The sequence below is a fragment of the Neolamprologus brichardi genome, chromosome 8 (genome assembly GCF_056152115.1).
Source record: "Neolamprologus brichardi isolate AB-2024 chromosome 8, ASM5615211v1, whole genome shotgun sequence".
NCBI classification, from domain to species: Eukaryota; Metazoa; Chordata; class Actinopteri; order Cichliformes; family Cichlidae; genus Neolamprologus; species Neolamprologus brichardi.
In genome coordinates this window covers 20,281,120-20,297,105 of record NC_142111.1, presented here as the reverse complement: position 1 = coordinate 20,297,105, position 15,986 = coordinate 20,281,120, and the positions used below count along the sequence as shown (strand labels likewise).

General features: G+C 40.8%; 1 protein-coding gene across 2 annotated transcripts in view; it reads right to left on the bottom strand.

Moving 5' to 3' along the window:
- The window catches only part of sdk2b (sidekick cell adhesion molecule 2b), a 277,570-nt gene that overhangs the window by 69,875 nt on the left and 191,709 nt on the right, over window positions 1-15,986 (bottom strand). For both annotated transcript variants that reach the window (XM_087844782.1, XM_006790946.3), the window contains exons 2-3: window positions 14,923-15,082; window positions 1,562-1,668 (exon numbers count right to left, since the gene is read on the bottom strand). In XM_087844782.1, coding sequence (XP_087700908.1) covers window positions 1,562-1,668; window positions 14,923-15,082 — 267 coding nt within the window. The remainder of the gene's footprint in view (window positions 1-1,561; window positions 1,669-14,922; window positions 15,083-15,986) is intronic.

Here is a 15,986-nt window from a genome sequence, read left to right as displayed (position 1 = left end):
CAACAGTAACAAGTAGACTTTATGTTTTCCTCCTCCAGCACAGTCTGAAACACAGTCGCGGCATTATTTTTCTCCAAAGATCACATATTTGCCTCCGTGATTTAAAGGGGAACAATAGGCAGAAATAAACAAAATGTTACATTGAAAACCCAATTATGACACATTTTGGAGATAATATCTCGGGAACATTCAGGGACGAAGGTGAGTCTGAACCGAGGATGCTGCGGTGGTTGTGAATTGATGGCAGACTTATTTTTTCCTCACTCTCTTTCAAGAGAATAAAAAAAGGTAATCTGGCTTTACGCTGCAGCTGTGGTGCTTAGCTTAAATGAAAATCTGGGAAGTGTGCAAATCCCCCGACTTTGATCTGCAGTTTCAGTGATGTGATGTCCTCCTCCCCTTCTTCCCTAATCTCTAATGCCTCGGCATGTTTCCCTTTCTCCGAGGTGTGTCTCTGTAATTCTAATTGTGCTGCCTCAATAGAATAGTTTCTAGAAGAAATCTCGCCATCTATCCTTCCTTCTTCCTTCTTCTCCCTCTCCCTCCCTTGTCCAGCTCATCCATTCCTTTTGCAGGTGTCCTTAATTCTCCTTTTTTTACTCTGCGTCACCATCCATACCACTTCATGAGCAACTGAGAGGGAAGAAGAGAATTATGGAAATGGGAAGTGTTGGGAATAAATAGGAACTGAAATAACAGCAGGGTGGCGGCCAAGAAATAAATAGAAAGCAGTGGTGGCCAGATGACAAAGTCAAGAGAGAGAGAGGAAGCCGAAACAACAAACAGAACCAGTGATGGACGCCACAAAAAGTCCGTCTGCTGGAGGAGAGGCTTCGGCAACAGCGTGTTTGCCGAATACGAGAGAAGTCGACCCGTGGGGCTCAATTTCCTATCACCCTCCCATTTCTTTCTCTTTAGTGGCTGGTTGAGTGCATCGACAGGTACAGCTGTACGTTACATCCATTCAAATGCGGCTGGAACACAGGGAAGCAAGTGAACCAGGCATACCCTAGTAAGGCACGATAATGGACAAGTTGTGTATATGGGAAGGGAGGGTGGATCTGATGTGACAACACTCCAGACACCTCAGTGGCACGTCTAATAGCTCGTTAACAAGACGAGGGAGATGAGTGGCCTGAAAACGAATGTGAAAATTTGCAGAAACACTGTGCACGGGAGCTCTATTTTTGCCAAAGAAACAACAGATGTTGTTGACAAAGGAGAGAGAATGAAAAAAGCAGCGGTCATATTGAAATGAAGCAAAGTTAAAAAGAACCATGGCAACAATATCAATCTAATGAGAATGCTGAGTGGAACAGCTGTCTGGGATGATAACACTCTGAATGAGATGCAGGTAGATCTTTCACCCTGCCAGCATCTGTCCCTCCCTAGTCAGTCCTTGATACAAAGGCACCCAAAGATAGCGTGGGCCTACTGTGTACTAAACTGCCGCAGTTAAGCGCACACGCGGTCTCTCGCTTAAATCAGCATGTGTCTATTAGACAGCCGTTTATTCATTCGTTGGATCTGTGCTTCAGCTGCGTCCTGTGTTAATACTTACAGGCCACTTGTACTTCTGTGCGCCTCTGCAGAAGGGCTCCCACCCGATTTCTCACAATGCAGCGGTAAAAGCCAGCATGGGAGCGGTCCAGTGAAGGGATTAGGTACCTTTTAACAAGCACAGAAACACACGAGAAAAAGATTTAAATACTTTTAAACTCTTAATAAACTAAAAAAAAAAAAAACTAATTAAGACAAAAGTAGAATTCAAAGAAGTTTTTTAATTTATAGGCACGAACAAGCTGAAAAGCATTTGAGTGCGCACACACATTAAATACACAAACTTAAGACTATCTAATAGAAGAACAAGGGCATTGAGGACATCGCAGCTTAGCTGTTGTTTATTCCACCGATAATGATACTTGAGAGGCTAACCCAGCCATCACAGTGAAGCCATCCCTCACACACTTACTTAGACACAGGCACTAAGCTCAGACAGCAAACACCTGCATTAAAATGTCTTTTATGCAAACATACACACACACACACAGAGACAAACAGAACACCCCCCTGGGACAAAGGTTGAAGCCTCATGTCTTCAGCAGCTGACATTCTCACGATGACCTTGACTTCGGTGTCCAGCTGTGATAGCAGTACTGCCTCGGTGCCAGGTGGCGGCAGAGTGACGTGTACTTTTTGCAAGGATAGAAGTGTACACTTAGCACTGTCTTGCTCTATATTGTTCCTTCTGCCACATCTGATGATACAGCTATGGTAAAAGGATAATGAGTAAGTAAGGTGTCTAAGGTTTGGGCTTGAGAAAGGACTGCATTAAAACAGTCCCTGTTTTGTTGCAATTAGACTGCAAAGACACACCTAGAAATGACTTAAATCTCATTCTGTCAGACTCCACTAGTGTCGTAAGGCCACTTTTGGCATCAGTGCCTCGACTCACCACCTGCTGTAATTTCTGAAGCCAACAGATAATGCTCCTCTTTTAATGAGGAACAAAGTACGCATCTGGAAGTTGGTTCGGAAAAGGCTAGTCAGAAGATGATGGTTTGTGTACTAATTTTTTATTTTCAAATTCATTTCCAAGTTAGATCACATCCTAACATTAACCCTGCAGGCTGAAAAATGCCGCTTAGCCAATGCGTTTAAATATAAAACCAAAAGGTCCTTTGAAAGCATTGATTTATGACAAGCTGGGAGTGAGAATGGGCAGTTTGATGAAGCCAAAAAGAGAAAACAATGACTTTCTGTTTATTCAACGCAGGTATAGACCTTTGCTTTTAAAAAGTTTCAAGCACATTGAACTTCTAATTGTGTTCTGTTGAACAAAAAGCTTGTAAATTGAGTTGTTAGGGTATCAATTGTTTACTAAATTGATTACCTGAAAGCTAATAGGTGAATATGTGGTATAGTGGTGGGCATCCCCAGTTTGAGACTAGGAGGAGACATAAATCCACCCTCAAAAGATGAGAAGACAGTGTACTCTTTCTGCTGGACAAATGAGAAGGTTCAGATAGGAAGGGCATCTGGCATAAAAAAACCAAAAAACTGTGCCAAATCAAATTTGGGGATCCATCCGCCATGGCAGCTCCTTGGGAAAATAAGGGAGCAGCCAAAAAAACCCTTTCTCATTACTTGCAAAGTGATACTCGAGTGTGTGCGTGTGTCTTTTCAATATCTGGAAAACACCTGGCTATGTCTGTGAGAGAAAACTTCAATAGCACCAGGATACGAAATGGATTAGGGCAATTCATTTTAGAGATCAGGCACACCTCAAAACGGCAGGTATCAATGTCCTAAAACCTTCCAATAACTAAAAGAAATGACTGCACCGAGGGAGCTACAAGGAGCGGCCGGCTGTTAAAGTGGTTGCACGGACAGTCTCTAATGGCATGTTACATAGCAGCACAACATGCAGAAGTTGCGAGTTAGCCTACAGCCAGTTGCACATGTTTAATTTGAAAGTCACTCTAGCACAGCACACTCTTGTCAAAATAAATACTTGTAGGAGGTGAAACAGTTCCCACTAGGAGCATGTGTGACAGCAAAGCTGTCACATTCCTGCATGGTATGTGCTCAGAAATGCTTAGAGCACTGCCAGGCAGATTGTTTGAGAGTAACCTTTAGTAATGGTATGTACTGGTTTCTATAGTAACCACATGCAGTTTGTTTAAAAAGTTTTTTGTGATTTAACCTTTTGTTTACACAGGGCTTTTTTGTCATGAATCAGTGTTTGGCGAGAACATAAGTGAGACTATTTGTTATAAAAAGAGCAATTTCATAGTTCAGAAGTGCATTCAACAAGCTGTTTGCAGTAAAGTTGGATGCTCGCAGAAGCAAAACTATAACCGCAAACAAAGCAGTTGTATTTTAGGGACCATCAAAAGAATTATTCCCCTAAAAATGCTCTGTTACATATGCCTAATGGTACCTAAATATCTGAAAAGCACTCATCTGGTCTCTTCTGTAGTTGACTAAAAATGCATCAAGAGATTCAAAAGCACTGCAGAGAGCTCAAGGCTCGAGAGAAGAAAAAATAAATATCTATTTTCTAAGAGTGTTTTTAAAGCAAGCTAACCAAAAATATACCCTCTTGCATTACACGCAGTACATAAATATATTTAAAAAGTTTAAAAAGAATATATTTTTTCAATTTGGTGATTTTGATCAGGCCGACAATCAGACTTTAAAGTAGAAACAAGCATCTATTTTGCTTTAGGGTCATTCAGAACAATTTTACTTGAGCTACACTGATCAAATATTCACATAGTGAGGAAAAACCAACACCCAAGAAGGAGCTGCTAGAGCAACTTTAGTGTGCTGTCAGTGTAATCTCTCTGAACTAAGTCTCTAATTTGGTGTTTTAAACATGGTGGTCGAGAACACCATCACTCATTCTCATTAAATGACTGAGTCGCATGCTTTGGAAAGAAGAAACTGCAACAGTTTTGCTTTTTCAAATCAGCTTTTTCTATGTCACCAGTCTCTCATGTATGTGTCAGAAAACTTAATTTCACACCACCTTTAACATGCAAGACAAGAAATAAGCAGATAGCTGTTGATTTGCTGTTCCACATGAAAAGGAAGAATTAATGGATAGTGCGCTTAACTAGAAGAGCATGGTGCTGTGCTCAGGATTCTGGTTTCTGCTAGTTGGATAAAAAACTCTGCATTCAAATCTCTGCATGTGAACTTCAAAAGACAAGGATGCCATTATCCTGTTGGACAAGGAATCTTCCTAAGTCCTCCATCGAACAGAGTAGAGATCTGTCAGCAACCACTTGGCAATCATTAGTCACAATATAAAAATGTGCATTTCTCCACTCATTGTGAGTGATTGCTGTGTCAAAGTAACAGGGGGTCATTGATTAGAAACTGGTCAATGTAACGATCGTTTGCTAGGAAAGACTATGTATTCTGCGACTGGTTGGGGAGCGACTGCTGGGCGTCCCAAGCACATGGCGCTTGTTTGTGTTGGTTGATGGCAGATTATTGCGATAGCTAGAGGTTTGCATGGAACGAAACATGAAACTGAGTTTGCAGTGCAACCTAAACTGCAAATGGAAAACTTACCCCTTCAAAATAAAAGCAGCGACTTGCAACTACAACCAACACAATTCAAAAGATACAGTTTTTACTTTGAAGATGAAAGTTCTTCATTTCCAGTTTGTGTCTCACTTTTTGAAGTTTCACTAACCACTCACGGTCTAGTTTGCTCTTTGAATCATCCCGATAGCTCGAAAAGGTCCAGAAAGCCGACTCTGTTCTTTAAATGTAGTGCTTTTGAAATTGATATAGTGCCGTAACAACAAATGGCTGGATGTGCTGGAAGGCTTTTAATATCTATAACAAAAAAAATGAAGTGGTATCAAACCTCATTACCAGCAGCGCCACTTGGGCCCGAAGGACTAAATGAGTTTTAGCCCAAAGTCTGTTAAGGCTTAATCAACTAATCAGTAGGCTCTATTAATGATGTGTGACTCCTTTCATATGTTCCATCAACTAAATGAATACAATTACGTATATATGCTATGCATAAATGGAAGGGAGAGGAGGTGAATAGATAATGGGAAGACTGTTACAAAAAAAGTGAGCTCGGTCAGTGGTTTGGAGAAGAAGAAGCAGATATCGAGCGAGAAATATCTGACAGGTGGTGTCGTTGCTCGAAGTTTAACCTCACTGAGGCCTAGAGAGAATTCACCCTAGAGCCAGAACCTTCAGGGTGACTTTAGTTAGTATTCTTTCACTTTCTCTCCCTCTCTTTCTCCCTCTTTCACTCTGTCCCTTATATAATGAATACAATTAACCTTTGCAGAGTTGTGCACGTTGGCAGCAGGTTGGGGGAGTCAGCGGGGGCTCGCTGTGTTGGACAGAGATTGATTGATGTTCCTGTGGTCAGCACACTCCGTCAGATCCCCTTTAATTAGCCCCACTCAGGAGAAATGATTAGTTGGAGGAGTGGCAGGGAGACGGATAGAGGGACATGAGAAAGAGGGGAGGACTTGGCATAAAGTGGGTTGGAGATGGAGGAAGGCAGAGAGAACAGAAGGGATGGAAGAATGAAAACAGGTTAGAGAGACGGGGAAAAGATAAAGAGATGGCAGCGGATAACTGGAGAAACCATCATCTTTGATTGTAAGTGGCTGCAGTGCACTCTTTTTTAGAGCGTTCCCATAATAACATCATACCTTCACCAAGGTTAGCTCCAATAACATTCGACTTTAATTGCTAGTTAAACACTAGCATTATAAAAGCTCATTCACACACTGCAAGGACACTGTAATTACAGCCTATCTTATCATAAAAGTAAATCATAATAAATTATAAAGCATCATAAATTTGTTATGAGCTGGTAATGACACCAACATTTTTTCTCTACTAAACACTGCAATTAATTAGAAACCAGATCTGAAAGTGTGTGTGTTGTTGATGCTGTGTCACGTGATGCAAAGATCAGATTTGACTAAAAAACACGAAACGAAGCACGATGTGTGACCGCTCACTCATAATGAGCTCCCCCCTCATGTTACAGTTACAGCTAACAGAGAGGTCTTCAACCTCATATAACAGTTCGATGTCACTTTACTTTTCTTAACGAGTTCACTTAACAGCAACACGGCATACTTCAACAGCTTGTACATTCAAAAGGGTAGCATACAAACAAAAGCAGTTGCAGTGGATAATTATTAGCTTTGACAGCCTAATTACTTATTTATTCAGGGGATCATGATGGACTGATGTGTGTCATTATTCTAATAGGATGATTATATGCTTATAGTGTGTTTACCGTGCGCTTGAAGTATCCATCACAGAAAGCGACACGTGAAAGCAACATTGACAGAAAATCAAAGATACTCGTTTATAGCTCTGAAATGCTCCGCCGCATGCGTAATGTCTCTGAAAAGAGATCAATACTCTTTGAGATCAACTATATATTTTTAAGGACATTCCATTTAAAGATGCACTGGATCATATAAGAAATGTTTTCTCGGTTAAATGGTTCTCAGTTTCTTCTTAATTCCTAACACATCCACTACATCACAGGTAACTGGGACTTCTCATTTAAGCTACCGGAAATAAATAGATTCTTTAGAGGTCCACAGAGGATTGCTTCTTCTGCTCTTTAGGATAACACAGAGGGATAAGTGTCCAAAGGAGACAGTATACTCATTTTATCTTACAATTTCCACCCCATAATGTCTGAAAAAGCCAGTTTCCTTTTCTATGCATTCATCGAAGCTGTGAAATAGTTGCAAAGGCCAGAACATATTATGTTGCAAATATACGACAAACAAAAGCCTGCATACTTGTACAAAGGATGAAATTGGTAAAGGATACTGAAACATTCTTGAATTAAGAACTATTTATATCAGAACTTAAAAGACTACAATAGGAAAAATACTTTGTAAACTATATAAACATGATAAAGTGAGGCCACTTCCTGTTTAATGTGGAGATTCAGTGTAATTATTCGTATAACCTGATATCCTTGCACATCCATACAGTACAGTATGGACGTGCTTCTACAGTAGAGAAGCAGCCATACCAGCCAGCAGCACAGTGACACACACGCATGAACAAATGCTGTACATGTGCAAAATAAAACGGTGTCTTCTTCTTCTTCTCCTGTTGTCTCGCTTGCACTTGAGACTCACTCACTCTGCTCAGCCATAGAAAACAAGAAGTGAGTGCGTGCAAGGGAGGAGAGAGAAAGGTACAATCTATTGTATCTAGGGGCTGTGGCTGAGAATGCCAGAGAGATAGAAAATGGACATTTCTAGTTATAGCCAGAAATCCATTAAGGTCATCCAGAGAGAGATGCTGCCTGGCTGACTGTATTCGAGGCGCGCCCATCCCTAACATGATGGGATTCAAGTACTGACCTAAGGTACTGCAACTCTTTCTCCTTAGCACGGATAAAGGTTAGCCAAACATTAGCAAATAAACAAGGATAACAATGCGTTCAACCAATCAGCTTAATAATACATGTGGATTTATTTGACCTGTATATTGAAAAATTCAGTTATGTCTCACGCTGGTCAAGTCTGCATACTAATTCTTCTTTTTCTTATTGTTATTATTACATTTCAATGATACTTTCATTTAATCCAGTGAAGTAGCTTTGGATTTTCTGTTTTGTTGTTTTGCTTTTATTTGATGTCTTTTATTCACTGGGCCTTAAAGCACAGAAATCCAAGCGTATAAAAGAAACTCATACAGATTAAGTAGAGAGTGCCACGGACCCGCTAAATAAAAACTATTTATTTAGATCTGATGTGACTCGCTAGAACAATTGTGTGTGACAATTGGAAAGAGCGACAGCAGAAGGAGCAAGGATATGTTGGATGTGTCAAAGAAAACAACACACTGTGGAAATGGGAAATGAAAATGACAGTGAGAGAATGGGCAAATTTGAATCTCAAGGTCTTATTATTTGCTGCTGTGCTTTATTCCTCGTGCAATTTCATTTTCCACATGCACACTTTGACCCACCTCTTGTTCTACATGCATACACATTTGTTTTGGCACATGGAGACCGGAACAAAAGGAATCTTCAATTTGTCTGATTTTCAACAGGGTTTTTTTCACATTTCCTGCTGTGATGGCCAAACCCGTGGCCACACTCTAAAGTCGGTAACTTTTGTATTTTCATTCTTCATTTGAACATAGTAACACATTTTAGTTACCAATAACTTTATTGATTGGTTTGGAAACATTTGTTCTATTTGTAAGCGCGCACATTTAGTTTACTTATGTATTCATACTACTTCATTTCTTTGCTTTCTGACTAACCTTTGTCTTTTTATTTCTTACCTGCCATTATCCCTGGGAGTTGCTGGACAAAAGATGGTAGCCAAGGTTTGAAACCATTAAATACAAAGAGGGATAACTGGACCACACCACCACTTCCTGCTGAAGGGGAGAATGTGTGTTTTCTTTACTTTAAAAACAAAGTATTTGTATTTAATTACCGTAATTGTCGGGCTATAAGCCGCTACTTTTTGCACAAGCTTTGAACCCTGCGGCTTTTAGTCAGGTGCGGCTTTTCTATGGATTGTCCATGATTTTTGTCATATCGTAAGACGATTTGTTTTGTTTGTTCCGCTGTTGTACGGCACTACGTTGCCTGGCGGGAGGGCATGTGATCAGACACACAGTATCGGGATTCAAGAGTGGTATGTTGGTCACATGTCCATCCGCCAGGCAACATAGTGCCGTACAAGTAGCGCGAAAAACAAACTTCAAAGTAGCGCTACGCGTTCAGTGGGAGGCGTGGATGATGAGCGGCGATAAACTTGCAAAAAGCAAGTTATGCTCAACTCCACCGGTTGAATCTGACAGCGTGGAAAAGTGTGAAAACATCCATGATCACCAACGGATTTCGAAGGGCTGGACCCCTTCTGAGGGTGTTCGACTCTGACACTGACAACGAGGATTTGTTTGGTTTTGAAAGTGACAACGAAGGAGAGAAGCTGAGAGTGGATGACGTAGCCATCCTGAGCCTGTTCGTATCCGACACTGGATAAGGAAGAAGAGAAAGATGGTGGTGAATGACTGACTTTTCTTCTTGTTAAAGCCGTGTCTCTGCACCTGAGCCTAAAAGGTAGTCCGAATCTATTTTTCTGGTGTGCTGTAGGTTATTGTTATGTACTACATTTGTTACTCATTTATGAAGCACAGTACATGTTTGGTACTTGTAATTACTGCTACTTGTGCATATACCTAAAAAGTTATGCAAATATGTACCCATAACTTGTTTTTCAAAATATTAATAAAAGGGGTGTGTCTCCAAACAGCCATCTCTTTCCTGACAATTCCCTTTGTGCATATTCTCTTACATATGATAAGTCAACATTGAAACACCTGCGGCTTTTAGTCAGGTGTGGCTAATGTATGTACAAAACAGGATTTTCCCCTGATTTTAGCTTGTGCGGCTAATATTCAGGTGCACTTTGTAGTCCGGGAAATACGGTAAATATTTGAGTTTAGGGTTTAATGGGGTTTTTGATTTTCTTCTTTGGTGTTTAGTTTATTAACAAACTAGATTGTGCTGCATTGTTTGTGATTTATGATTGTGTTTTGTTTGTTACCCCTCATGTGTCACAATGGTCTGATCAGCCATCATATATACCCTTGTATGTCATTTCATGTTTTAGGTCAGTTCTGTTTGTTTGTAGCAGTCATTTGGTTCGTTAAGTTTGCAGTCGTTGCCTGAGTTCAGTTTTGTTTCTTTGACCTCTTTTATGAGCTCAACATTTATTACGCTTGTAAATCTAATTTTGGGGGGTTAAATAAATGGAAACTATATTTTTCTAATAATTCCTGGGACTCCTCCTGTTTTTCAACTCGGTCCATCACACCTGCGATAAATTGCTGTTTAATGAAAGTGAAAAGGCAGAGCACACACAAACCATGACTTGGATCCTACTCTTGTGTCTGTTATATACGTACTCATTACAGAAACAAATAAAAACAATTTTCATAATTACCACCGCTGTTAATTTAGGGCAGCTGTCGTATGAACCTCTCATTGGGTGGTGGTCACTGTAGCTGGAGACAGATGGCACATTCCCAACAGGACAGTAAACTGACACGCTTTATCTGGTCTTAAGTTTGGATATAATTTATTCAATAACTCAATAACTAATCTTAGGCACAATGATGTTTGTGGCTTCCTCTACATATTTGTTGGTGTGTGAAGAAAATGCAGTTTTTTACCACCAGCTTTTCCTTCATCTTCATCCAGTTGGCATGCTTGTCATCTCTTCTCGCTTTTCCCCCAGACATTGAAAAACATTGTACTGAACTTGTTTTAATTTGTTCAGAGCTAACATGAAATGATATCTGCTTAAAAGAGAAAAAATGTGGATGCTTAGTGGTGTTTCATCTATGTATGGATTAAAGTAAGACAAGACAAACAAAGGGAATGGAGGAGAGCCCAGTGTGAAGTGTGAAGAGGGGCGTTTGGGTGAGGGTTGAGTTTTTAGGAAATACGTAAATGCAGCGTTTAAAAATCTGCACATATCTGTCTACATCTAACTTCCGGCACATTCTTGATTTGCCAAAAACACGAATATACAATATTACCGTCCCATTTCTGAAGGCGCACCCACATTTTACAAAGATGAATCATTACTGCAGAGAGTGAAGTGACATTCTATCAAGCTAGCTGTCAAACGCTAATCTCATTTTCTATTTATTCTTTTCTTTCCTGATTGTGAAATGCCAGATTTGAAGAGCAAAGCACCTATTATGCAGAAGATCATAGAGATGAAAAGTCAATCAACACGAACTCGTCACGCTGCGACTGCGATGTCTTTCGCACCATTTTTTATGTATTTATTTGTTTCATATTTTGTGGTGAGGGAGTCTTGATTAGACATATCCATGCCCCCGTTTGTGCCCGTACAGAGGTTTCTCCTGGAGATCTGTGGTTGAAGATTACAGTCATTTACTCTTAGTTTTCTGCCTTTTCCTTTGGATTCACAGATTTCTCTGCTCATTTACTGATGCAGTTGTAATTTGAAATGTTATTCTTAAAGTTTTTAACCATTTGCTCGATCTTTCAGAAAACAACGTATCCTCTCTGGAATGCTATTTTCAAATTATTATAACTGAAACAAACAACTACTATGTTCCCTTCTGCCTTTGTAAAACCCTTTAAGACTTAATTATTTACTTTTGTCTTTCAATCTAATTACAGCAAGAAGCAAAAGTTTACTATTCTCGGAAGCAGAGGCCACACTCCACCAACCCAGCCAAGAACCAATTGACAAACAAAAATGCCTCTTGAGGGCCGATTAATAATTAACTCTCTTAATTAAGTTTCTAGGTTAATTGGCAGCAAAACGACTGGTGGAGTGCCAGGTAATCACCCCTGAGGTTTGGGTCACGTGACAGGAAGCTGTGGTGCTATTCTGTGTATTTATAGATCTATTGATTTGCTGAAGCATTGTGTGTGGGAGACTTATCTGCCTAATAGGATCAAAAATTCTTAATTGTATTGGATATAATCTTCATCCTTCCTAAGTTCAATTGTAATCTGGTGATAAGGTTATTAAATGATTTTTTTAGGGACAAAGAAAGCAGCACACGAGCCAGAATGTGTGAATATCTGTGTGTGGCAATTGGATATTGTATAGATGACGTTTCTGTCATGTGGCATTTGTCAGCGCTGATCCTGGTCTCTCTAAAAGTCAGCCACTTGCTTAACTCTTCCACGCACACACCTAGATGTTGAATTATAATGCTCACGCAGAGTTTGCAGCATTGATTGGTTGCCAGAGGACACAAGGTCAAGTCACATGGTGTCAATATTTAAAGCAGCGCCCAGCACTGGGAACCTCTACCATAACCTCATTAATATGGGGGTCTGTTCTGCTGAAATACTCTGCTGGCGGAAAGAAAGGCAGACTTGAGGAATAAGGAGGAGTGCGTACCGACATATAAACAACACGAGCGCTACGGTTTTGCATTAAGAGAGCTGCTGATATATATGAGGAAATTATACGATGGACACAAAACCTCAAGAAAAAGGCATGCGTACTTAAAACTAACATCCACAAACTCTTGGAAGCATATAGCAGGGCACTCGGTCTTCAGTTAAAATGGTATTTAGATTTTTTAAGTACCAGCTACTCATATGGACTCTAGATCTTTATAAAGGTCCTTTTGTTGTTTGCATGTTGCATTTAGCCTATGCAAGCTTCACGTTCTTTTTCGCGGTGTACTTTATTTTATTACTAGCAGGATGTTGGTAAAGCACAGATGCAGCAATTTGAGGGTATTTTTGATTAGCTTCTGGTTTATATCTATTTGTAAAGCCAAACAATCCTGAATGGGATAATTGCATGGCTTTAACAGTCCTTTTATATGATATACACACTCACATACACATAACCTTGTCCAGCCTTGTGCCTGAGTACTTGTTTAATCACCCATAGCGTCACTCAATCACTCTCCCAATAACACAGTCAAAGTGGCCCAAAGCGTCCAACAGCAGTGGTTTTCTCAGGTACAGTCCATTCTCATCAATTCCTCCAGCAGCTGTGTGTCTCACTTCTGCCCTTCCTGCTCTGCTGTTCTCACTCTGGTCTTATCTGTCTCCAGAGATTATACCAAGAAAGCGTTTCCATCAACAACCCCGATGTTGCTTCTATGTTCGGCCACTGTTGTTTTCACATTCGTTCTCTTTTTCACATGTGAACACAACGGTTCAGCTAAGATCTGCTGTGCGTCAGCAAGCTTTCTATCAATCGTCCGGCGCTTCATTTGTACTGCTGTCTGCACACATACATGTGCATGCGCACGGAAACCCTCAGTGAAGGCACACTGCTCTCTGAGATAAGAGCAATGTTTGCCTCGTGATTGGGATCTTCCAGTTACCATTAAAGACGGTTTATCTCCTGCGCTAACCCTCATTCACGTCTTTCGCTTGTTTGCAGCCTCTCCAGAGAGAGAGAGACAGAGAGTGATGGAGGTCACGGAGGCACGAGGGAGAAAGAGGGGGGGGGGGGGGGGGGGGGTAGAGGCAATAAAAGAAAAGAAGCAAGAATAAGCCATTTCTTTATTTATAATGCACTAATGTTTGATGGATTATGACCAGGATTAATTAAAAATGCACATGCAGAGTACCACACTGCCCTAGTGAATTTGAGAATTACTACGGCAGTAGTGGAAATGAAATAAAGATTTGCTTTTAGAGCCATGATATTACACTGATTCAATTTAAATTTAAAATAAGTTTGATTTTAAAAAAATATTTTCATCAAACAAGCATTAAACACCAATCTAACTGGAATAGGGTGCAGAAGATGTTCTTACATAGCCCATGCTTCTTCTCTGTAGCATCAGAATAATTCATCAAAAAATATAAGTAAGGCTACCTGTGGCTACAAGACCAGGTCCCTTTGAAGGATTTTTTTTTAGGTCAAATTCAAACCATCCCTCAAGCAAGAGAGTTCAAGTATTGTGGGATTTTATTCACGAGTGGTGGGAAGACTGAGCGTGAGCTTGACTGGGAGATTAGTGTGGCGTCAGCGATAATGCAGGCATTGTACCGGACTGTCGTGGTGAGGAGAGAGCAGAGCTGAAAGGTGCAGCTTTTGATTTACCCGTCCATCTACATCCCGACCCTCACCTGTGCTCATGAAAAATGGGTAAGAAATGAAAAACTAGTAGTCGAAATCCAGTTCCAAGGAGGAACTACAAAGTCTGTCTGGGGAGAAGGACATCTGGAATAACCTGCTTAACGTGCTGACACTGAACTGACTTCGGATAAGGTCTCAGTCACACTGACCTAGAGGACGATCGACAACCTTTGTATTTACCAGCCAGTTGGAGCTGGCTGTCAGAGGTGAATCGAGTTTGTAAAGAGGGTGCTGCACCAAAAACCTTCCTGTACTCACCTGTAGTTTTCATGGAAGATGCCAACTTGTCTGCAAACACTTGCCATTTATACTCTGAGCTATAGTGAAACTGGAAAAAGTTCACTGCAAACTGGAATTGGACATTGTTTGCTTTCACGGTGAAAGTTACAACCTTTTGAAAAGTTGTGCCCGACTGCTGCAACCAGCACATTTTACTTTTAGTGCAAACAGACTCCATTTCCAGGCTGTGTCACAATTTTTCACAGTTTCACTTCCTCTTGGTGTGTACTCAAACTCAAACCTCAAAGAGGTTTTCAGTGCAACACCGTGCACCTCTTCCCAATCAATTTCACGCTAGCGTGAATTAGCGACCAGTGGCTACCAGGAGTCAATGACTTATCTCTGCTCCTGATTGAATGGGACTTTCATAGTTAATCTCTTACAGTAGGCCTGTAGCTAATGGCAAAAAGGTAAATACTAATCCTAACTGCGGCAAATATATACATGACTAGTCAGTTACAGTTCATCAGCCTGTTCTCACCTGTACTCCAGTGAAAAGCGTGTTAATTCTGTGCTATTGTGGATCCATTTAAACTCTAGTGGCCAGCTTCCCTCCGCCATGCAGGTCAGCACCAGCCTGTTACGTTCCAGATGGAGCTGGCTACGCACTGGCTCAGTCTTGAAGTAGGGAGGCACGTCATCTGTAAAGACAAATGTTTGGAATTAAAGTCTTTCAATTTCCTAATGAGACATTTTTCTCCTAAAACCAGTTAATGGAAAACAAACAGTGAACAATGCAAACTCTTAAATGTCACGCACACACAAATACAGGGACAAAAGAATGTCAGGAAAACTGAGTTCTTTAGATAAGATTGAAGGAATCACATTAACTTTGATAATGTAAGCACAGACAAGAAGCAAGCACAGAGTCCTCGGAAACTTTTCAAATACACTTAAACGGGGAGCCAAATGTAACTGATGCTTACATCTCTCTGACTGTTACGGATTGTCTGTGGTCAGATGCTGGGATCTCATTTAAGACAAAGTAAACTGTGTTGCATTTATTTATCACTGGCATCTAAACACACTCCAGATGGAAAACCCTCTGTGAATGTGTCCCATTCGGAGCTACCTAATCTGATACGATGCACTGTCGTCTGCTGTGGGTGATTTTGACTTACTCTTAATGTCTCAGAGAAGTCTGACTAACCGCGAAGAGGAAGCAAAAGCATCAAGTCATGAAGGATTGATACTGCATCTCCTGCTCTGTGCACTTGTGTGTCAGTAGCTCATTGGCACAGTGCAGTACCTTCCTCCGAGCTAGACAGAGCAGACAGGAGAGGAGTAAAGCCAAGGAGGAGGCATGAAATCCTTTCATCATTTGTTCGCCTCCACTCTGTATCGCTCTGTTTTTCGCTCCTTCTGTGTTTCCTGAACACGCTCTGTTGAGTGTGACGGAATGGATTGAGGAAGACCGGCGAGAAGCTCTCTGTAGGGTGGTGCCCATAGTGAACGTCGCAATAGACACACAGTGATTTTTATATCTCAATCAAGAAGCTGCACAGCAAAACTGTCAAGGTCTCTCGTGGCTCTAATATCTCACCC